Source organism: Solea solea, chromosome 9 (assembly GCF_958295425.1).
Source record: "Solea solea chromosome 9, fSolSol10.1, whole genome shotgun sequence".
NCBI lineage: Eukaryota > Metazoa > Chordata > Actinopteri > Pleuronectiformes > Soleidae > Solea > Solea solea.
Genome location: NC_081142.1, coordinates 23,994,334 through 24,018,566, shown reverse-complemented (window position 1 = coordinate 24,018,566; position 24,233 = coordinate 23,994,334). Strand labels below are relative to the sequence as shown.

The following is a 24,233-nucleotide window of genomic DNA, read 5'->3' as shown; positions in this document are numbered from 1 at the left end:
ATCTTCATTCAAACATGCGTTCACATATTTTTTATTTGTGAGCAGGAGAATTAACCTGTTAGAAAATAAAGAAAAGGTAAAAATCAAAGAAAATGTTGCATTAGCTAGAAGGCAACGCAATAACCTATAACCTTTGGTTTTTAGTTCTTTTTGTTTTATTTTGTAGTTTGTTTTCCTTGTGTCTACCTCGTCAAACTTGACTTCCTGTCCTGTCCTCCCTGTTGATCGTCTGCTCCGCCCTCATGTGTTTCACCTGGTGTCTCATTAGTGTCACCTGCGTCTCCCCAGTGTGATTAGTCTCTGTTGTCCTCACTGTTTACATCCTGTTCCGTCTCTTCCTGCTCTTTTCTTGTTTGCTTGTGGTCTGGTTTCCTGTTCGTCTCGGGTGTTTTTCTTTTTTCTTCCCCCTCCTCGTTCAGATTTGTTTGGCTCACCGTGACATAGACAGTATCAGTCCAAGTGAGTATTAAGTCAGTATTCATTTAGATATTTTGGCCATTACAGCATCAACACAGTCACAATAAATATGTACAGTATGAATTTCTATGTGAATATAAATGAGAATTGTATTAGTTTATGTGCAGATTATGTCAAATTTTTCATTTTGATTGTGTTAATTTAAATAGAAAAGAAAAATGAAAGTAAATGTTAGGAGGAGGTTGACACAGGATTCTGTTTTCCTTTAAACACGAGGATTAATTATGAGGCAGAAATAACTCGATGTGATGCTGTTTTTGTTCTATTGAGGTGTGTGTGTGTGTGTGTGTGTTTACGTGCACAGGCTTGTGTGCACACTCTCAGAGGATCATGAAATGTGTTTCTATTTTAAGAGCAGCTAAGAGTTGTTGTCTGTGTTGTTTGCAAACCATTACCTCCCTCTAGTGTTAAGAATGAGCAATTACACGGTGGCTTTGAGCTTGATTGTGTCGAGACAATAGAGCATCGTTGTCTCTCTGTGCTTTCATCTATAAATAACTGTCTCCTCACGTCCTCCCTCGTGTGATCTCTCATCTCGTGCACAGGCCGAGGAGGAGAGAGACGACATGGAGAAGGTGAAGTTGGACAATAAGAGGATCCTGTTTAACCTGCTGCCGGCTCATGTGGCTCAGCACTTCCTCATGTCCAACCCCAGGAACATGGTGAGAATCCACAGTCGTGTCCGGGCTCGTTCCCCCCGACAGGGATCGTCACACCGCCAAACTCCACTCCTAAACATTTCCACAGCTTCCTGACACACACACACGCACACACACAGACACACACACACACACAGGTCAAAGAATGTCTAGACTCTCAGGTTGAAATAATTGGACTGTATTCCAATACAAATAATGCAGCTGATGTGCTGTTCATGGATTTTATAGCTATTGTTGGTTTGCAGCTCTTGCCCCTAGTTTGGCTTTTACATGTTAAAACTACACGACACGCTAAAATTGCATAACGCATTAAAATGTAAATCCATACGTAATAACTACGTTACTCACAGTAACTGTTGATCAACAAAAGACGAATATAAAACATAATCTGCACAATAAAGTATGATAAAACTTCACTTGATCGTACCCTAAAGCACGACTTGCACATCAAATAAACTTAATATATGTCTGTTTTTCTTTAAGTCAGCACTTTAAAGACTTTTACTTCTGATATTCATTCGATTGTGTGTGTTCCAGAGTTAACAGCTCTTAAATGAAGAGCCCGGATTGTCCAAATATAGAGATAGAGGTATTTTACAGTTAGGATTCACCTCACTCCTGGTTACTCTGGGACCATCGAGGCTTTTCTTCATGTTTGGTTTACGTTTGCGGCGTTTTGAAATTTCTCCGCGTGGTAAAATGTTGCGTCTTCTTTTGGGCACGATGGTGCTGCTCACATGAACACATGTGTGCCGTGGTGTTTAAATGGATGTGTGAGCTGATTGATGAGCACTCGCCCCCCCCCCCTCCCCCCCCGATCTCTGTTCCTTCCTCCCATCCCTCCACTCTCCTCCTCCTCCTCAGGAAGTGATGAAAACTTACATCCTTTGGCCTGTGAATGAGGAAATGCACAGCCCTTCATGAGGATGTGTGGGTTTGTAAACAGTGAGGATATTATCCATGTTTTAGTGTCATTTATTGTGAGTGGACACGAATATACTCCACTGACCTGATGACCAATAACCAGTAAATAGATTATGTTCCACGACAGTGAACAAAAATGTTTTATGAAAATATAGTATTTTCATAAAACAGTGGAGTGTGTCATTAGATTTAAATTCATTGTTAGTTTTGTATATTTCCCAGACCCAAACTGACACGGTGAGAATAATAATAATAATAATAATAATAATGCTGATGATAATTATAATAAGATAAAGTGGTTTCATAAACGTCAACAGTCAGTGGTCCGTGCAGCAGACGATGCAGGGATCAGCTGAGGCCCAGACCTCGTGAAAACACTGGGAACAGGAAGTGTGTTCCCGGCACACTGGTGACCCCATAGAGTGACGGTGTATAGAAAAGCTTCCTCTCTTTCCTGTGGGCCAAAGTTCACCGATTGACACTGAATTCACGACACAAAGCCGACTCAGACAAATCTGCAGCCACGCCGCTCACCTGCAGGTGCTCCGCCCCGCTCCGCTCCGTCCTGCAAGGATTTTATCTCAACTTTTCGCTCCATTTTTTGTTTTTACTGCTGTTCCATCGTTTGCGCTGATGCACAACGATGCTACGCGACAGAAACCATATTTCTGTATAAAATAATAAAATACAAAACATTATCCATCCTTTTGAAATATCACAATAAACTGTACATACAAGCACGACTTCCCACGACTTGTGGAGCCTCAAATGAGCAAAGTTAAATAATACCTAATAATACCACCTAAAATAATAAAAGGATAAAGGTATAAAAAACATCTTTTCAGTCTCAGTTAGTGTGACAGACGCAGAGGTTTGTGTCAACACAAATGCTTTTTAGTACAAATAATCCCGTATATGTCCCTTTTTGAGTTGGAAGAAGAAATGAATGTTAAAATAATCCAAACTAAAAGACTTTACTCACTCACTTCCTCTTAGTCTTTTTTATTATTTCATGGAATTTGATCCACACTATCACGCTCAGTTTTGCAGTTTGAGTGAAATTACCCTTTAATGCAGATGTGTCAAACTTGTGGCCGGTGGACCACACATGGCCCGTCACTCAGTTATCTGTCCTTTTTTTTTTTTGTTATTTATAAATGAATTTAGTTCTTTTATTGTGAATTGTGAATTTTCTGTAATATTGTCATTATTGACATTACATGATGGAACGTTGTGATAGAGGCTTTTTTTCCTCCTGACCAGACTGAGCCTGCAGGTCGTTGGAGTTCCTCTTTAACAACTTGTGGTAAATTGTCCTTCACACACCTTGGATCAGATCAAATGTGAGACTGAATCTGAACGTGTTCCCCCTGCAGGACCTGTATTACCAGTCCTACACTCAGGTGGGAGTTCTGTTCGCCTCCATCGCAAACTTCAACGACTTCTACATCGAGCTGGACGGAAACAACATGGGCGTGGAGTGTCTGCGGCTCCTCAATGAGATCATCGCAGACTTTGACGAGGTGAGTTAAACAGACCATGGCGTTAAATCAGTGATTAATGATCAGGGACGTCATTCATCTTCCTGACAAACAGCCTGACTTCATGAGCGTAGAACACTGCCACCTTGTGGAAGACTGGATAAAGTGTTGTGGAATGATGGAAAAGTTTTTCTCACATCACTATTACCCTACAAAAGCAAGTATTCATGTCAATGAAACTGCCAGTGTCATCAAAACGAGAAGTCTTGACATCGTTTTGAACAAGATAGTCAAATGGCTTTGTCAAGTTTTCATTATGACACTTTATTCTCTCTTTTGTGTTTTCCAATGCAAAAAAAAGGTCAGAACTCAGTGACACTACCTGAAAATGCTCAAGACAGCACTTTACACTACGTGTACAGCCATTTGAAAACTACAGTAAGGTTACACATTGCTGTAGTTAGTGAGTACAAGACACTGAATACGTACGTTTCACATTTTTACTGTTTTTGCATTTTTGCAATTCTCCAGCATTGTGCAAAAGAAAAATACACTACAGTCACTTATTTACAACAAACATAAGAAACACCCTTTTGGTAGAGCTGTGCACAGATGTGAGGATGTGGTGCACAGTAATGTACAGTAAACATGAGATGTTTGATTACTGTCCATTACTATACATACACCTGTTCTCCCTATGAAAGGTTTGAATGATTGAATTCACAGTGGTTCTTCCACCATTTGGTTTCACCCTCCGACCAGCCTCAGCCATTGTGAGGCCGTGATTGACAACATGGTCCATAACTGTAGCCCTAATTTCATGAGGAATCTGCCTATGTATGTGGCCTTTTCTCTCACTTCTTCTCACTCTTCCCCTGTTTTGTCCCCTTCCCCTTCCTCCCCGCATCCTCACCCCTCTTCCACGATGCTGACCTTCCATTTCTGTGTCACAGTACTGTAGAAGTGATAGACACTATGTCCTGCTGGGTTCATATATGCTTGCCCAGTGAGGGTTCATGGGATTCATCCCTGAGTGACTGTGAACAGGTGGCTTGTCATTTACACCTCCTCGTGAGTGAAAGCTGAAGTTCACCTGAGAGCAATTGTTTAGTTTAGGAGACATGTAATGACTCAAGCAATGAAATGAAGACTATTAGTTTTATTGGGAACGACTATTCAGCATCCATAAGTATAGTTCATTTTGACTGACATGACATAAGCAAATGATAATGTTAAAAACAGCAGAGAATTGTATGAAAGCAACTGATACATCAGTGGAAGGAGAGATCGCTACTATGATGTGCACACATGACTAAATGTTGTGGAGGTTGTTATACAATATAATAGTTATGAGAGTTTTCATTCTGATCTGAGAAAAGCACCAACGACCCAACAAAGAGGTTTTTGTTGGAAAACATTTTAGTCTGGACGTCCACAAAACGACTGCTTCACTTTCATCACTGAAATATTTATTCTTCCTTTTCACCTTTGTTGACTCGTGTTTAGTCGTTCACAGAGAAGAGAACAGTCTACCTGTGCACGCATGGACGCAGAATACTGCTCTCAGTCGTGCCAAAGTCCACGTTGGATTGCATTTGCACATATTGTACATTAAATAAGGAATGTTTCCTTCTCCTCTCTTGCAGCTGATGGATAAAGAGTGTTACAGGGACATCGAGAAGATCAAGACGATCGGCAGCACGTACATGGCTGCAGTAGGGCTGGTTCCTACGACTGCCTCCAAGGTAACCATGCACTCACTATATTTAGATGCCTCACGGTGTGTGTGTGTTTGCTGCATAGTTGTGTTCTAGGTGTCGACACTCGGAGCACTGTCACGTTTCACATCTCAAATCCTCTGTGAGGGATTAGCAGGGCCCTGTGGCGTCAGCATATTTCACATTCATAAAGATTCTTTAAATCCCCGCAAAGCTGACGAACAAAAGAGTCCTTTCTGCAGAAACTCCTGCAGAGGGTTTTTCACATGTCATCAAGCATCCTTGTGTTTTCCTACAGGCAAAGAAGTCCATCACCACACATTTATGCACCGTGTCCGATTTCGCCATCGACATGTTTGACATCCTGGACGCCATCAACTACCAGTCTTATAACGACTTTGTCCTCAGAGTAGGTGAGTGTTTATATGAACGCTGGTGTCACAGCGTATGACCTACACGCACTGGACACTGTCGATGCTCACTGCCGGTAAGTTTGGCAGGAAATGCATCACAGAAAGAGCGTTCCCCCTCCAGGAAGCGCGTCACAGCGAGACCTGGACTTCTGGGTTCCATTGTGTTGGGTATCCTGTGGGGAGCCCTTGTTTAATCCCAGCGTAGCCTGGTGTACACACTGCCATCCTGTCTCAGACTGTGGGGGCCTCCATGTGCAAGACAAATAATGCATCTATATGTTCTGTGTGATCAGCTGCACCCGCGTTTGCAGAAATACAACTTTTTATCAATGAAATAACTTTTACTTGCTTCAATAACAACATAACAAAAGCAGGAATAAGACGTGTTTAGTATAATAATTAGCAATAATTACTTTTTGTGTTTTATTGTTTTTGTTGATGTTGCTTTTAGTTTACCAAGTTGACCAAACTGCTGTACATCGCTTCATGTATTTATGCGATGTACAGCAGTTTGGTCAACGCTGATGTAAATGATGGAACTATAGATTCCATTGAGAAGAAAGAAATTTTTTCCACGTGCAAACGTAGCGACTGTCTCACTGATGATCTTTCTCAGAACCTGAATTTGAGTAAAAAAAAACATACTGAGGTTTTAGAGCTAATCGAGTGAACTCAAAATGAACGTAGGGCAAATCTATGAATGAACACCAGCTCTGCGTTCACATTAAACTTTACATGAACTTTTTGCTTTTTCAGATTTTCATTACAAAATGTATGTTTGTTTTCAGTATTTGTTATCTCTTTGGGACCTTTTTTGACATAAATATACCAAAGAAACAAACAAACATGTAACATAAAGTAAATGTGTCCAAACATTTCGCCTCTCAGGAAACATTCAAGGTAAATTAAACAAAGGAAAAGTTCGAGCTTGGACGTTTATCTTCTGCTGAACTAAAAGCCAGTGTCAGGTTTGCAGGTGTGCAGGAGCTCAGTGATGAATCAGCGCAGTCATCAGAGCAGCGTGAAACACGCAGCTGTTCCACGTTACAATGACAAACGATCTTGGCTGAGAAAACTCGCTTTGTTTGGCAGAGGCAAAGTTTTCCCAATGAGCAGCTTTTCCCCAAGATCCGTTCTGTCACAGTGTTTTATGGCAGTGACCGTGAGTGAGGGGGCAAAAATAGATAAGAAGATGAAAAACCTCACTCTGTAACCATCATGGAACACGTTTAGTGTTTAGTGTTTAAAGAGACGGAGGCGACAGTAAAAACCTGTGTGTGAGGAAGCAAGTTCTATCATCATTTTCATCATCATCGTCATCATTTTCATCATCATTGTCCTCATTTTCATCATCATCGTCCTCATTTTCATCATCATCCTCATTTTAATCATCCTCATTTTCACCATCGTCCTCATTTTCATCATTGTCCTCATTATCATCATCATTTTCATCGTCCTCATTTTCATCATCATCCTCATCATTTTCATTTTCATCATCACCATGATCATTATCATCATCCTCATTTTCATCATCATCTTCATCATCATCATATATCGTCAGATTTCTTCACCAACGAAGTGAGAGGTTAGTGTGACGTCATAGAAGCTGAAAAATCTACTGCAGGTGTTAAAAGATAGTTGATATAGTTAAAATGTAGTTAATGTAGTTAAAAGATAGTTAATGTAGTTAATATAATATAGTTGCTTTTAACTGGTAATATTTCATGTATCAAATAAAAGACTTAATGAGAATATACAGCAGAATTTGTATGGATGAAAATACGGGTTAATCCAATCCATGAATCCTGAAACCAAGGCATCTAAACGGAACTCTAAATAAACCATCGTTCAAATAACGTGCTTTTTCGACTGTGACCTGCTAAAAATGAGGTCTGTGGAGTTGATTTAATCCAGGTGTGGTTTTTTGAACGTCACAGGTATCAATGTGGGCCCGGTGGTCGCAGGAGTGATCGGAGCCAGGAGGCCTCAGTACGACATCTGGGGAAACACGGTGAACGTCGCCAGCAGGATGGACAGCACAGGAGTGCCAGGAAAGATACAGGTGCAGTACTTTAGTGACAACCAATACTAATATTACACCATACTCTATATTTCTGTTTGTATTTCATTTCAAAATGAAACAAAATGACCCGTTTAGTTTGGTAAAGTAACTTTTAAATATGAACAGATGTCAGCTGAGTTCACTTGATGCTGCTGATTCATGCAGTCACCTCCACATGACTCAGACTCACTGTTGTGTTTGTTTACGTCAGACTGTTGCAGGCACAACAGCGGTGTAAGGTCAAAGAGCGGTAAATGGTCAGACTGTACCGGGCGACATGTGACATAGGGCGAGAGGCGGGGCCACACATAGAGACAAACAACCATCCACTCACACACTCACTTTATGGCTCTTTTCCTCTGTGGTCCTAGCTCGCCTCGCCTCAGTTTAGGTTGCATCTCTACGACAAAATAGTACCTGTACTCAGTGTGGGCGGAGTCATCACTGCATGACGGCATGAAACTGCGGTGACTTAGTTTTACGCATGCACGCACGCACGCACACACACATACAAAGGAGTGAGTTGTAAAGCAGTTGTTTTCAGTGTAACTGAGTCATTAGAATCAGTTCACTAAAGTTCTGACCGCCGACTACAGCTGGAACGTGAAGTATGAGCAGAAAAGTGTCTTAAAGTTTCTTAAAGTTAGTAAGAAAACCACCGTCATGAACATGATCCATCGTTTCTTTCCCATCCAGGTGACAGAAGACGTTTATCGTCTCATCACAGACTACTATGATTTTGTCTGCCGCGGGCAGGTCAGCGTGAAGGGCAAAGGTCAGATGCTCACATACTTCCTGCAGGGACGCAGACAGGGGGGCGGATGGCTGTCTCACGCCCAGCAGCGGCCGAGCAACGGCGAGCGGCGTGCGAGCGCGTTTGGCCACGGCAGCGTGTGCACCAAGCTGAGCCCCGCCCCCACCGTCGCCGCGTACTCCACCGTCAGGACGCCGAGTCTGTCCAAACCCACGGCCTCCACCAGCACCAGCACCAGGTACCTGCCCTCTGTCCCTACGGCAATCATGTGACGGACGCTGTCTCCATGGTAACCGTGGAAAACAAGGAAAAAAACGACAGTGGCGGCGGAGGCGATGTTCAGACTCTGCTCGTCCAATCAAAGGCCTGAACTCGTGTCTGGACCACGTTTAGGACTGACCACAGGAGGTCCCCCCCCGCACACACACACACACACACTCCAGCACTGTTTGTGGCTTTGCAGCATGGGCTGTCATGAACAGGATACAGGATGCTCTTTAGCCAGGTTGCTCTGTAATCAATCAAAGGCCAAGGAAGTCTTCAGGATTTCAGAGGCACTGTCCCCACCTGCCCCCCCCCCCCCAAAAAGAAAACTTAAAAACAGCATCTTGATCAGCATCAAAATAAAAACAAATTCTCACGTAAGCCTCAAAACACACGCGGAAACTCCTCCGACCAAATCAGAGCTGTTGCCTTAGCGACCGCTCCTCACAGCACGAGTTTCTCTTGCCATTGTTTCCGTTGCCTTTTTTTTAAAAAACCTTTATTGATTCACTGGACAACATTTCAGAGTCACTGACTCCAGGGGGCGCTGCTGTCCACCACACAACTGTTAATGGCACAACTCCCTGAGCTCTCGCCGATGCCACTGCTGTCCGTCCGTCCGTCTGTTTCCCTGTGATGCTTGACTTCCAGATTCTTCCTCGTCAGAGTGTAGCAATAAAGCGGTTTTGTCTCTTATCTCAGCCTCTCCTAACCCCGCCCCCTCTCCCCTGCATGCTGTAGCCATCTGGCTCCTTTTTTGACCTGATAGTGTCTGTAGCCAATAGAGTGTGCAGAGCTCGCCACACTATTATTATGGTCTGTATCTGTGTGAAGTGGAAGCATGACCCCTGATTTTCTGTATTGTGCGAGTGTGATTTCTTCCTCATGGAGTTCTATTTAAAAAAAGAATATTTTATTTATTGAGATATTTTATTATTATTGTTGAAATATCCTGTTTCCACTATTTTTCTGAACTTTACTTCCAGCTGCTTTCATAGAGAAGAGTCAGCTGGTGAGGAGAAGGAACTAAACTCCCGATGATTTTCTTTTATGGTATAGCATGTTACTACGATGACAGCGTGGCTCGCACCGCAGCCATTAACTCTCCTCTAATCTGTTGTAGCATGCACTGCCTGCGAGCCTGTGGCTGTTCCATGCATGCTGTGATGAGACATTAGCACAGGTCTTAATAGTCGTTCTAATGCATGCGCTGAAGGTAGCAGTCAACTTGAATGTAAGGTCCTTCTCTTTTTTATTATTATTATTTCTTTATGGAACTTTGTCTTCTTCTTCTTGAGCTTGGTATCTTCAGGATCGTTTGACATCAGGCTGGAGACTCCTCCTCCTCCTCCTCCTCCTCCTGCCCCTCCTCCTCCTCCTCCTGCCCCAACAGGTAGCCAGTTTATTAAAAATGTGCCAACCTATTTTCATAAACATATCAAAGTGTTGGTGTCAAAGCGCTGTAGCACGGCTGAATGTGTGGATTTCCTGATGTTTCTGTCGAATGCCTGCGTTTTTACTGTGTTCTTTAACCGTTTTGTAAGAATTTCAAAGCAGCGGCGAGAGATTTGTTTTGGACAAGTGAAACGATGTTGTTCTTCTTCTTATCGTCATTTGAAATAGATTTGAAGTCTTACGGGAGCTTTAAGATTTTTGTTTTTTATATATATTATACTCTAAACATTTAATTAAACGTGGATGGGACCGAGTTGTGTACAATATTTTTTTGGTGTAAATTGGATATTTTCATACTGTATGATACGGGTTTGAATTGTCACATGTAATAGCTATTGTACACTGATTTTTTTTGTTTGTTGAAGATGTATTTATGGAGATGTTTTATGTGAATGTACATTTTGTTAAAGACGATATTTTATACTATAAGTGTTTGCACTGCCATGATATCGACGTGTTATGAAAATAAAGCCAGCGAGGATGATGTGTCTCCTGGGGAGAGTGCGCCCCTCCTTCCTGTGCTCTTTTTTTTAAACAGTAAACACGGAGAGAGAGCGTCCGTCAAACCTGGTCCCAGAGTTACGTAACTGTAGAAAAACAAGAGTAGCTGATGTAAGAAGTCAGGAGCAACATCAGGGTCAATGTCAGCGGAGTCCAGCGGCGTTGTTTTGATGGAACTGAACCATGCCAGAAAAACATGACGCCACAGTTTGTCAAATGTTGTGATATTAATTGTTTTTTTTCATAAAAAAGTATCAATAAATATGATAGATGTGGTGAAATACAGTTAATAATCTTCATGTGTAGAGAGAGACATTTTCAAAACATGGTTTAACCCTTTAACACCAAACACACTTTGCGTTGCTGTAATTACGCGACGGTTTGTGAAAGCTGAGAAGATGCACGTTAAACCAACGTGTGGTTATTCCCGTCATCGCAGGAAGCTGGTGAATCTGAGTCGCCACAGAGGAGAGAGTTGGAAAAACGCCTGTACATAGGGTTTTTTGGCCTGTTTTTAGACACTGAGACAAAAACTCATCTTAAATATCTTTTATACTGGTGTTTGTGTACAACTTTTTGTTTTTCTTCATTTTAAATTGTTCATACACTATTTTTTTTTTTTTTTTTTTTTTTTTATAAATCTTTTTATTTGGTTTTTCGTTTACATAACAGTAGTTCACACATACAGTGTATACAGTAAGACTTGCAGTAAAATTAGCAGTTGGTAGTCCTACACAATATATGCTGAAATCAACAACAACTTAACTTAAAGTCTGAACTGCTCCATGAGCCGTTATTATCCCTTTCCCCTACCCACCCACTGTTAGATAAAGAGAACAAAAAAAAAAAAAAAAAAAAAAGACGAACACATACGAAACAAGAACAAAAAAAAAAAAAAATTAATAAGATAAAATAAAAATAAATAAATATTAAAATCACATGTTAAAATGAATAAAATTCAGAATAAAAAATAAAAGAGGTTGGGGGGGGGGGGGGGCATCTAGTCACTGTCTGGGTGAATAATAGTTCTATCTAAGTACTCCAAGAAGGGCTGCCAGGTTTTGTTGAAGGCATTATCAGAACCCGCCAATGAAAATCTAACCTTCTCAAGCTTGATATGAGTTAAGACCTCTCTAAGCCAGCTATTGTGTGAAGGTGGAAGAACATGCTTCCATTTAAACAAAATAAGGCGTCTGGCCAATAGCGTTGTAAAGGCCAGTACTCGGCGCTTTGACGCAGGGAGTTGAGGTGTAGCGAGTGGAGGGGAGCCAAACAGGACCGTGCAAGGATCAGGGTTAAGGTCCATATCGAGCACCGTTGAGAGTGTATCAAAAATTTGGCGCCAGAAACCGGTGAGTTTCGGGCAGGACCAAAACATATGTGTGTGATTAGCAGGTGACTGTTTACATCTATTACAACTGTCACTGGTGTCTGGATAAATCTTCGCCAGTCGGACATTTGTGTAATGCACTCTAAAAAGAACTTTACATTGTAATAAACCGAGCCTGGCACATATAGAGGATGTATGAACTAGCTTAAGGATTTGGTCCCATTGTATATCTGAAATTGGAACTCCCAGCTCCTCCTCCCAGGTCTGTTTCAGACGAGTCATTAGGTCAGGGTTAAGGGAGTCAATGGCATTGTAGATCACGGAAATGGAACGCTTTTGTGCAGGATCGAGGGTGAGCAAGGAGTCAATCCGAGACCCGGGTGGATGGTTAGGGAAGTGAGGGTAGTTGGTTTTAACAAAGTGCCTGGCCTGAAGAAACCGGAAAAAATGAGATTGAGGTAATTCAAACCTGGCTGCAAGCTCCGTAAAATTAGTAAATATGTTATCTTTGTAAAGGTGCTTGACATATAATAACCCTTTGCTACGCCACATAGTGAAGGTGGCGTCCGACAGGGAGGGCGGGAATAAATGGTTTTTAACAACCGGTGCTAAAGTTGAGGGATCATTCAAGCCATAGTGTTTGCGAAATTGGATCCAAATTTTTAGTGAGTTGGTTACAACAGGGTTCTGTGAGATATTATGCACCTTAAGGGGAAGTCGCGCAGTAAGGAGGGACTGTAAAGAAAACTTTGAGGACCGTAGCTCTAACTGAACCCAAGAGGGGCCTGTATCAGCTCCTCTGTCAATCCAATTAATGAGTTTGTTAATATTGCATGCCCAATAGTATTGGATAGGATTGGGTAGTGCAAGACCGCCCAGCTTTTTGGGGAGTTGTAATACAGCTTTTCTAATACGGGGGGGCTTATTCAACCACAGAAAGGATGATATTGTCTGATCTAGCTGCTGAAAAAAGGATCGTCTGATGAAAATCGGAATATGTTGGAACAGGTAGAGAAATTTAGGTAGAATCACCATCTTTACCAGATTAACTCTACCAAATAGGGAGAGAGGGAGGGAAGACCAGCGAGCCAGGTCAAGCTTGCACTTATCAATGAGAGGGCGAAAATTTTTGTTGAAAAGGTCATTAAAAGAAGCAGTGATGAATATGCCTAAACATCGAAACCCCTCTGTAACAACTCTGAATGGAAAAGAAGACTGTGGCATCTTCTTAGACAGGGGATTGATAGGGAGAAGTTCACTTTTATTAAAATTCAATTTGTAACCAGAATATTTGCCGAATTGTGTTAGAATGTCTGTAATAACAGGGATGGATGACGCAGGGTTTGACACATATAATAACAAATCATCCGCGTACAGGGACAGCTTGTGGGTGACTTCATTCCTGGTGATGCCCTCGACTCTCCCCTCCTCCCGGAGCCAGATGGCCAGTGGTTCGATAACTAGAGCAAACAGGAGGGGGGAAAGGGGGCATCCCTGTCTGGTACCCCGACGGAGGGCAAAAGGGGGCGACCTTGCTCCATTTGTAAGGATATGGGCGGTTGGAGATTCATAAAGCAGTCTAATCCATGTGATAAAGTCAGAGCTAAAACCAAATTTAGACAGGACATAGTACAAATACTCCCACTCAACCCTGTCGAACGCTTTCTCAGCGTCTAAAGAAATTACTACCTCAGGCGAGACAGGGTTGGGGGAGCCAATGATGTTGAGAAGTCTCCTAGTATTAGATGAGGAGTTCCTTCCAGCCATGAACCCCGTCTGGTCTGTGGAAATTAGGGCTGGTAGGGCTTGTTGCAAGCGAGAGGCCAGGACCTTGGCAAGAATCTTTTGGTCCACGTTTAGAAGTGAAATGGGCCTATAGTTGCTACATTCAAGGGGGTCTTTGTCTTTTTTTAATAAAAGAGAAATGTTAGCTTCCGATAGGGTTGGTGGTAATCTGCCGCTATTAAAGGATTCATTATAGACGTTAACCAAATGTGGGGTTATTAGGATTGAATATGCTTTGTAGAATTCTACCACAAACCCGTCAGGGCCCGGGGATTTTCCATTTTGTAGCTGTCCAATTGCCTCCTGTACCTCAGCCGTAGTGATTGGCGCGCCTAATTTGTCAGACAGACTACTATCAACTTTAGGATATGAGAACATCTCCAGGGGGTTATGGCTCTTCCAAACCTCAGGTGAGTACTCAGACGTGTACAAGTCGGAGTAAAAATTCAAAAACGCATCATTTACCAATTTGGGGTCAGTGACCACTGTTCCCGATGGCAATTTTATCCTGGGGATTAATCTCGAGAGAGCTGCAGTTCTAGCCTGATGGGCAAGGAGTTTGCCAGCCTTATCTCCCATTTCAAAAAACCGTTGCTTTGTTTTTAACAATTTTGTTTCAATCTTGGATGTTGACAAAAGATCAAACTCCGCCTGCAATTTGAGACGTTGGTCATAAAGAGAGAGAGTAGGTGCGGCGGCATATTGTGTGTCAATACTAACTATTTGATCTGAGAGCCATACCATCCTCTCCGTGTCCACTTTTTTCTGCCGAGAAGCAAATGAAATCGCCTGACCCCTCAAATATGCTTTACATGCCTCCCAAAGAGTGCTTCTAGTAACGTCTGGGGTGTCGTTTGCATGAAAGAAATTGACTATTTCCTCCTGAAAGAATTTTTTAAAATGTGGATTGTTCAGTAAGAAGTGGGAAAGTTTCCACTGTATGTGTGTGGGTCTGTGGTTTGGGAAATTTATGACAACTGATGTAGGAGCATGGTCTGAGATCACTATACTGTGATACTCGCTAGAGTTGACCCAGTGCAGCAGCCTAGTATCCACTAGAAAAAAATCAATTCTAGAATATGTACGGTGGACGTGAGAAAAAAAAGAAAAGGCTTTGGTGGAAGGATTGAGAGATCTCCAAGGATCGCATAGACTAAGCTGATCTACAAACGATCTCAGTGTTGTGGCAGAGTTTGAGAGAGTAAAGGGTTTAGACGAGGACCTATCTAGAATAGGATCCTGGATAAGGTTGAAATCGCCACCTATAATCGGGTAATGGTTATCTATGTCTGGAAGGGAGGAGAGAAGATGAGTAATGAATTTGTCATCGTCCCACACAGGGGCATAGACACTCACCAAAATGACTGGGATGTCAAACAGCTTGCCTGAAACAGCCACAAAACGCCCATTGGGATCCTCAATAGATTTGGTTAGTTCAAATGTTATGTTTTTAGTTACAATGATGGCCGCCCCTCTCGCCCTTGCAGAAAATCTGGAATGAAATACATGACTCATCCAAGGTCTTTTCATACGTGAAATCTCAGAGGTCTTAAGGTGAGTTTCTTGAAGGAAATAAATATCCCCTTTAAGTTGCCTCAAATGTGAAATCACTTTGCCCCTTTTGATTGCTCCATTGACTCCCCTAACGTTCCATGATACCAACCTGCAGCCCTGACTTTGAGGTGTAGCTGTGCTGTGCATTATTCACCCCTTGTCAAGTGAAGATGTACAGTGGCGAAGCCCTTGGAGGAGGGGGGGGGGAAACAAAACAAAACAAAAAAAAAAAAAAAAAAAAAAAAAAAAAACACAACAACAGAGAACAAACAACCTATAACTAAATTCCCTGTTAACACATTCAACACCCCTGTATAGCTTCCAGTTTCTTTATACTTACGGATCCCCATGCCTTCAACACTCCCGCAGGAATAAGTATAACCCATACAGTACAGGAAAAAATCAAGCAATAGCTAACCAAGGGAAGTTTAAACACCTCCCACATTATGGCCTGAAACCAATTGAACATTGCAGCAAAACAGTCAACACATTTATCCGGACTCACACTGTGATGCAGCGGACATTTTCGTATTAAACATTTAACTGATATTACCCCTAATAAAATGTTAAAGGCATGGTCAATGATCAAATGAGCCAAGTGGCAAAGCTAACCAAAACAACCAGGGGTAAACACCATACTTAGCATCGGTTCAACAAGCCCAGATGAGATTTACAAATGATAACAGAGTCCCAGTGTTCGAAGAGCATCATACGACACTAGTAAGAGTTCACAATCAATGTGTGTTAAACATTATCCTGTCGAGGCGCTCTTACCAGCTGAGCGAGTCATCCCGAGGCCCGTGCCAGTAGTGCTGCTAGCGTTAGCCGCTAGTGGATTAGCCCATACATCCGCCGATGAGAAGAAACAATAAAAGTAGCCTCATGGAGCGGGCCAGGAGCCCACGAAGGCAGTGGCCTCCTCGACTGAGGAGAAGCGTTTCTTGTTGCCATCTTTCTTGGTGATTTGGAGTTTAGCTGGGTAGAGCAAAGCCGGTCGGAGGCCCAGATTGTACAGCTTAGCCATGACATCGCGGTATGCCGCTCGTTGCTCTAACACGTCGGGGCAGAAATCCTCGTAGATGCGAACCGGCGAATCACGGTACTTCAGGTCATTCCTCCGTTTGCGGGCCTCCCGGACAACGAGCTCCTTGGTCTGGTGCCGGTGAAAGCAGACGATCACGGGTCTGGGTCTGTCTCCCTGTCGCGGTTTAGCAGCTAGTGATCGGTGGGCCCGGTCTAGCTCTGGCGAAGTTTGTAGCACCTGGTCCCCGAATATCTCCTTCAGGACATCCGAGAAGAAGGTCGTAGGTCGTGGGCCTTCAATGGACTCAGGCAGGCCAATAATCCTGACGTTGTTACGCCGGCTTCTTCCCTCTAGATCGATGTTTTTGGTTCTGAGCTTAGCACAAGTCTCTGATAAAATGGAGCATGATGCTTCAAGAGCTTGGATGCGTTCTTCAGTTAAGTTGGCGTTGGACTCCAGACTTACAATTCGTTCACCAAAGTCAGTCACAGTAACCTGCACCGTGTCAAGTTTAGCTTTGAGCGAGATAAACGCCGCTCTGAGCTCGGCGGACAGCGCCGCTGATATGGAGTGACGGTGATCTTCTAGCAAGCTAGTCAGAGCGGGCATGCTAATCTGGCTATCCATGGCGGTCGAGTCGTCTCTCGCGGTTTCTCTTTCCTTAGCCAACCTGGTTCCGGAGGCCATGAAGCATGTGTAAAATATTACTTCTTCTTACTTAGAAGTCGAGTCGGGTTTGGGTTGCAAAAAGGTGTGTTTTTACAGGTCAGCGCGGGAGAGCACGATGCATGCGTCTACTCCATTCCCCTCTCCACCGGAAGTCCATACACTATTTTAACAAACAGTAAATTGTCAATAACTGCCAGATATTGAAAGTTATTCTGGAAAAATGGACAAAGGCAACTTACGTTAAAGGACGTTTTCTGGCTTTTATGGTTAAAATAAGCAAAAAAAAGTGCAGACGCATATTTTGAGGCTCAGCTGTTAAAAGGTTTTCGGTCCAGGAGAAAAGACAGAAATGTGTCATCTTCGAAATGATAGTATTAAATATACGTGTATATATCCCGACTTCTTGGCTGGACCGTTTGAGAAATGACAAAAGAAATGTGGAATTTAAAATGCGAAACCATGAACACGACAGCTGATTTCTGTGGAATTAGTTTTGCAAATCAAATATTGATTTATTCATTCAAAAATATTGTATTTTATTGTTTGAAACTACACTTGTTCTTTGCGTCATGGTTTTTTGTGTGGGCGTGGCCTCATTAAGCTGCCTGCTGATTGGCTGCTGAGTTTTGGAGCGACTGACTTGGAGTCGCTGTCTGTCTGGAACTTATAATAACAGTAAACTTCTGACATTTGTCAGATTATCAAAGTTAGATACTTACAATTATTTTGTCAGATGTCGACGGGGAAAATCAAAATAACAATAAAATACAATATTTTTGAATGATTAAATCCATATTTGATTTGCTTCTTAAAAAGTGCTGTTTTAGATTTGTGCAGACGCTATTGGAAGTTGGGTGGTTCAATTCCTGGTTCTTCAGATCTGCTTTGGCGACACAGTGATTGACCCTGATGGCCGTGTGTGAATGGGAAAGTCAACAATCACCATGATGGAAAACAATAAAACAACAACGTCCTGTCCACTGTGAGCAGTAAGTCTTCTACGTGAGAAACGTTGCTGATCTGGTTCAGGTTTGGTTAAGTTCTTGGTTAAGGACAGAAAAGTGGTCCAAGTCGGGCTGAAAGTCTGTTGTGTCTCTTTCGTCTCTCTGGTTTTCTTCTTGCCACACAGAGTAACTCAAAGATCTGCTTTGGATTCTGTCGACCTTCACAACACTGTGTCCTTCACATGAGCATCAACACCACGACATATTTTAATATTTTTTTAATCTTGCACAGCTCCAACACCGCCGGCAACTTTCACTTCAAACGTGTGGCAGTGTAGAGGAGAAGGCTGCGCTGACCCCGCACAGTTCTCCACGTCTTCACATGGTGTCTTTGCAGCTGCCGGAGAAGTTCACTTAATTAGAGTTGAGTGTTGGTCGGTGACCAGTGGAGGACTTCCTGTTGGGAGCAACAGTACATTTCCCTCAAGGTGGTTTTGACCAGTGATAATTTGGTGAGAAGAAATGAGCTGACAGAGCTTTCAGGAGTCCACGCGTCTGCTGTGTGTCCACAGACGTCAGCTGTGTGTCCACGCGTCTGCTGTGTGTCCACGCGTCTGCTGTGTGTCCACCAACGTCAGCTGTGTGTCCACGCGTCTGCTGTGTGTCCACGCGTCTGCTGTGTGTCCACAGACGTCAGCTGGGTGTCCACGCGTCTGCTGTGTGTCCACGCGTCTGCTGTGTGTCCACAGACGTCAGCTGTGTGTCCACAGACGTCAGCTGTGTGTCCACGCGTCTGCTGTGTGTCCACAGACGTCTGCTGTGTGTCCACAGACGTCTGCTGTGTGTCCACGCGTCTGCTGTGTGTCCACAGACGTCAGCTGTGTGTCTACGCGTTTGTGTCTCCCTTGTTTGTTACGGCGCCACCTCGTGATTCCAAGATCTGTCTCACCATAGAAAATGTACAAAGACTGACTTTGACCCAAGGACAATCACTTGTGTGACTTGTGTGAGAGGAAAAAGAAAAGCAAAATAAACGAGAGCCCTCGTGTCGTTGTGAGTCTGTTTGTGTGAGAAAGGATGTTTCGAGTGCTGTAGCAGGAAGAACTGACTTCCAAACATTCATCAGTGAAATCTGTGTGTGTGTGTGTGAGGCGTTGTGGTTCATGATGATTGTGTGCAATCACTAAAGAGGTCGTCAATAACCAACAACGTGTGTGTTTAGTTGTGTGAATGTGTGTCCTTGTGTTTCTGGTGTAAACACTGATCTCGTGTGTGTGTGTGTGTGTGTGTGTGTGTGTGGGGGGGGTCTCCCACCTGCTGGACCCTCATGATATGATCAAATACACCCGGCGCAGGAGTGCCAACGCAAACACTCACACACTCAGAGATAAGCCAGTGGAAATGGGCCTGTTTCAGGCCTGGGTTACAGCTGTGCTGCAGAGGACCGGAACAATCTGCGGGGTTAATGCTCCACCGCCCGCCGCCCCCTCCTCCCCCCTCCTCCCCCCTCCTCCCCCCTCCTCCCTCTGCACTACACCGCGTGTGTCATAACATCCCTTACTGTAAATCCTGGTGGAATCTGGACAGCGGACAGAGTGGGAGCACCATCCCAGAGTTTTGTTGTGTAACAGCAGCCGGAGCTTTGTGTACACACAGGTCTTCTTTGCACTTGTGTGTCTGTCACTGATCTGTGTCTGTGCTTCAAAGGGAGCAGATTTCTGTGAGTGAGTGAGTGAGGGTCACAAGTCAAACAAGTGCTTGAACTCGGAGTCCATCGTCAAACAGGCATCACATCTGCAGCTGGTTCATGAGAACAAACGTGGTGTGAATGTGGTGTTAAACTGGAGGTCACCCATTACAGGGTTGATCAGTGGTGCGGTGGTTGGTCAACTGTGTGTATCTGTTTCTTTGTTTGAAACCTCACATCAGAGTGTTTGATGGAAGGACGTTCTTCAGACTCTCCTCCGTCGCTAATGAATGAATGAATGATGGCTGTAAATAATAATCTGGGTGGTTTGTCAGTTGTGCAGGACTGCACATGGATGGAGAGCTCAAAGCTTCTTACAGGTGACAGGTGGCCACTTAGTGCTCATGCCCTCGTCTTGTCTGGGACATGTTCCTGCTGCTGCGTTCATGTGTAAATGAAAAGTCTTTTTCTGGCCTTCATGGACCAACTGTCTTCTGAAGTCGCCGCCGCTGCTGCTGCAGCATGTACTGTAACTCTGGACGTAGATGTTTTTTTACAAGTTGGGACACATCGCGGCTACTGTAGTTCAAGCCAACTGAGGCCACATTATCTCTCATTGCTTCACATTATCTCTCCCAGGGTTCTTCATATTGCCAGACACATACTGTAGCACACGTTAGAGTGGAAGCACATGAATCATCTTAAAGGATTGTTTTTGTTTAGGATTTGATCAAATCCATATGCACGAGCAGAGCTGTGGAAAGCTCTCGATGTACAAAACCTGAAGAGAACAAAAAAAAGAAAAATGTTCCTCAGAGACACTTAACTTAGCTTCAGTTATTTCACAACAGAGCTTCTGCAAGGCTGTGAAAGAAAAACATTTCCTCGAGGTCTCTAACAAGAGCCAGGGACGGTTTTCTTCTTTTCTGATTAGTAGAAAAGGGGAAAAACATCCTCCCGTGGGATTGTTTCTGGGTGTTATTCTGTTTTGTACTTGATGTTTTCCTGAAGCTCATCAGCACACACACACACACACACACACACAGGGTCAGTGAACTCCATGTTTTGACCCACACTAACTCTCCTGCGTGTTGGCTCTCTTCTGAATGTCCACACAGATGGAATGCGACGAGCAAAAACACCGTAAAACACGCAGCAAATGTCATAATAACCTCACGTAACCGTGGATCACTGTGGAAAAACACCACTGCATCACTCTGTTAGGTCACAACCGTGGACATCCCAGAATTACAAAAACACATTCTTCCAATGGTCTCCTCGTGCAGACACTTTGCCTTGATTTGCTCTGGTTTTGGAGTGTTTCGTCTTGAAGCTGCTGACGTCCATAACAAAGACTTGATCTTTGTTTAGAGGAATAGAACAGGACGTCCTGTGGATTTGTCCAAGACATTGTTGTTGCTATTTTTAATTTTACACACGTTCAATGCAGTGGACATTTAATATTCACCTGTGATGTTATTGGCTGGCATCAGAGAGCTCGTAAGATGTGTCTCCAGATGCTTTTTTGGTTGATTTCTCTCTGTCCAAAGCTTTTTTGGACGCAGTTTTCAGCGACTCACTCAGCCATAGTATGAACATGAAGCTTCTTGCTTCCATGTTTCATTATTGGCCCACGACGAACACACTCATATGTCGTACACTGGGTTTGCAAGTCGACTTTTTCAAGTGTCGTTGTTCATGTCCATCGTGTGGAGGAGCAATGGGGGTTGGGCCCTTGTTTTATTGGGATTTGAACTGGCAGCCCACCAGTTACAAGCCAAGTTCCCTTTCCACTAGGCCATAGGTGACCCCAAGAAAAAGCACCAAATCTTCCATAAGAAAACCTGAATTTTCAGCTCCACTTCTTTTGGGTCAGACATAGAAAACACTTGAGTGTTTACGTTTCCCAGAAACATGTGTATGTTTATCGATGGTGATGATAAATATTTAAAGCGGCTGTTGCTGGTGCAGGAGGGCGTGTAAACACTGACTCATACAGACTGTAGGTGGCGTGGTCCGGATGACCGGTGTCTGAGAATCAGCTGCCAGGAATGTGATGACACTAATCCCTCCCATCAAAGTGTGTTCTTGTTTTCTTCTCACAAGGTTTCCCTTAATCTGATAAACCATGTCTTATTAACAGTCCAAATTAAGGATTGAGATTTGTGAGAAAAACTTCACGTCCACTCATCTTCTCGCTGCGCTGTGAGTCGGGGAAATGGACGTATTCGTGTTGGCATGTCGTGGGATGCTTCATGTGTGTGTGTGTGTGTGTGTGTGTGTGTGTGTGTGTGTGTGTGTTCCTGAGTTAGTTTGTGAAATTGTGATTTTTTACACTTATGTGTGGGAAACCCAGGAAACTATGGCTCCCATGCGCCAACATCCATTGTTTTTAGTTTCCTCCTCTCTCTCTCTCTCTCTCTGTCTCACGTTCTGTGAGTGACTGTTGCTTCAATCCTTCCCTGTGCTCACTGTGGCTCTAATGAGATGTAGAAGGAAGTCCGAGCCAGAGGACAGTCGTTGGCAAAGTTAGGTGGAAACGCTCTCATGAATGGGTCAGAGGAGCTAAGTCGGTCAGATTTACCATTATTATGATTATTATTATGTCCCCGTGCAAGACAATAGAGTTTTCCATTCAAATTCACAGTGACGTTCCTCACCCTCCTCCCCTTTCCTCCCATCAAATCTGTGCCTGTAGGTCCTTCCTTTCAATCACAATAGAACGGTCTGTCCACAACATCCAGATCAAACAATGTCACAGCAGTAAATAAAGACGGAAAGATCATATACGGTGAGGCAGCGCTGCGTTCAGTCGCCACTCTTTGTAGTCCACTTTGCTTTCACCTTCATCTTTATTGCCTCCAGGAGACGCAAATAAATACAGTATGTGCAGCACAGGAGTCCACAGACATTGACATTCAGACATCTTTAATGTTTGTCCACAACAGGAACAAACATTAAAGCCACAATCACAACATAGCAGAAAAACAGGGAGTTTAAAGACCTGGAGGCATCATTTGAGTGGATTCGACGTACATTAACACGAGGGTGGGACATTTCATGTCAAGATTATGTTGACAATCATCAATAGATGATGTACTGCATATTTGTTTGAATAAACAAGGCTAGAATAAGAATACTTTAAATGATTCACAATGGATTCATTTCCTTAATGTGATGTAAACTCGTTAGTCTGACTAAAATCAAGCTTGTCTTAGTCGGACTAACATTCATAGTCTGATTACTCGAGCATGTGTACGTTTAGTTGGACTGAAGTCGACAGGAAGCGCTAGCTCACAGAGAGATACAGTCAGACATACACGGCCAGTTCTCTCTCGCACGTTTACTAAGTTGTCCGATTGCCTGACGTAGTCAGACTACGGCTTTAGCTTGGTTAAACCGTGCTCGCGTAATCTGATTTGACTCCTAGCTCTTTTATTCTCCCCCGTTAAAGTTCATTTAGGAGCACGACACAGCGGCTTCCATCTATTTTCACCACTTTAACACTAATTTCTCTGAGTGCAAACTCTCGACCTGGACGATCCCGCAGCGAACTCTGCTCCAAGTGTCACATCACCCGACGTGTTCACACTTCTGACTCACTTCTGAGTCAACAAGTATGAGTCATGAGTTTCTCACTTGATAAGAAGCCACTGCGTCCAGAGTTGTGACTGTAAGTAAAGTCACAGTAGAATTGTGAAGAAAAATATCCCATGAGAACTGAGCAGAAGATGGTGTAACGTGTTCAAAAAGCTCCATCAGTGTGGAACTGTGCAGTATTCTGAGAGGCCGATAACAAGCAACGTATACATGGTATTAAACGTTCCACCCTGTGACGATACACATGTGTTTAACTGCGAGCACCTCGGGGTGTCGGCCCGTGTCGTATTCATGCAGGTGTGCATTCTTTCTGTGGGTGTGATTTCAAACAACCGTGTTTTTCTGAGCTCATCTGTCGTAGATACAGCCCCCCCCCCACACACACACACACACACACACCCCTCCTCCTGACGCGCCCTCTGAGGGGCAAGGTTTAAATCACTAGCCTGTGTGTGTGTGTGTGTGTGTACTTGCATGTATATTTTTGAGAGGTCCAAAAAAATTTAAAAACCTATCATTGTGGGGACATTTGCAGAGCTTCAAGGGGATTTTTCAGGGTTAAGACCTGATTTTAGGGTTAGGGTAAGGGGCCATGTCAATGGTGTGTCCTCACAAAGACATAAAAACAAGCTGTTTTCGTGTGTGTTTGTGTGTGAACTTGTATCTGTTACCTGTGTAGAACCTTTCCCGGCATAAACACTGACTTGTCAGGATCAGTAGTCCTTATGGAGACCAAAACCTGGTCCTAATGAGGCAGAACTTCATTTCTGAGGAGCTGGTTAAGTTTATTTCTAATATTTGAACAGCGGTTTGGTTAAGGCTTGGGTTACGCACTAACTGGTTATGCTTAAGTTGCTGCGCAAATGAATGGAAGTCAATGCAAGGGTCCTATGAAGAATAACTGTGCAAATGTGTGTGTGTGTGTGTGTGTG

The 24,233-nt window shown here is 43.4% G+C and overlaps 1 protein-coding gene across 1 annotated transcript in view; it reads left to right on the top strand.

Annotated features, from left to right (window-relative positions):
• LOC131465998 (adenylate cyclase type 1-like) overlaps positions 1–10,939 on the top strand; it is a 49,731-nt gene extending 38,792 nt beyond the window's left edge. The window contains exons 15-20 of the mRNA XM_058639026.1: positions 1,023–1,139; positions 3,437–3,583; positions 5,188–5,286; positions 5,558–5,672; positions 7,610–7,734; positions 8,431–10,939. Coding sequence (XP_058495009.1) covers positions 1,023–1,139; positions 3,437–3,583; positions 5,188–5,286; positions 5,558–5,672; positions 7,610–7,734; positions 8,431–8,760 — 933 coding nt within the window. The 3' untranslated portion in view covers positions 8,761–10,939. The remainder of the gene's footprint in view (positions 1–1,022; positions 1,140–3,436; positions 3,584–5,187; positions 5,287–5,557; positions 5,673–7,609; positions 7,735–8,430) is intronic.
• Positions 10,940–24,233: the final 13,294 nt, after the last annotated feature.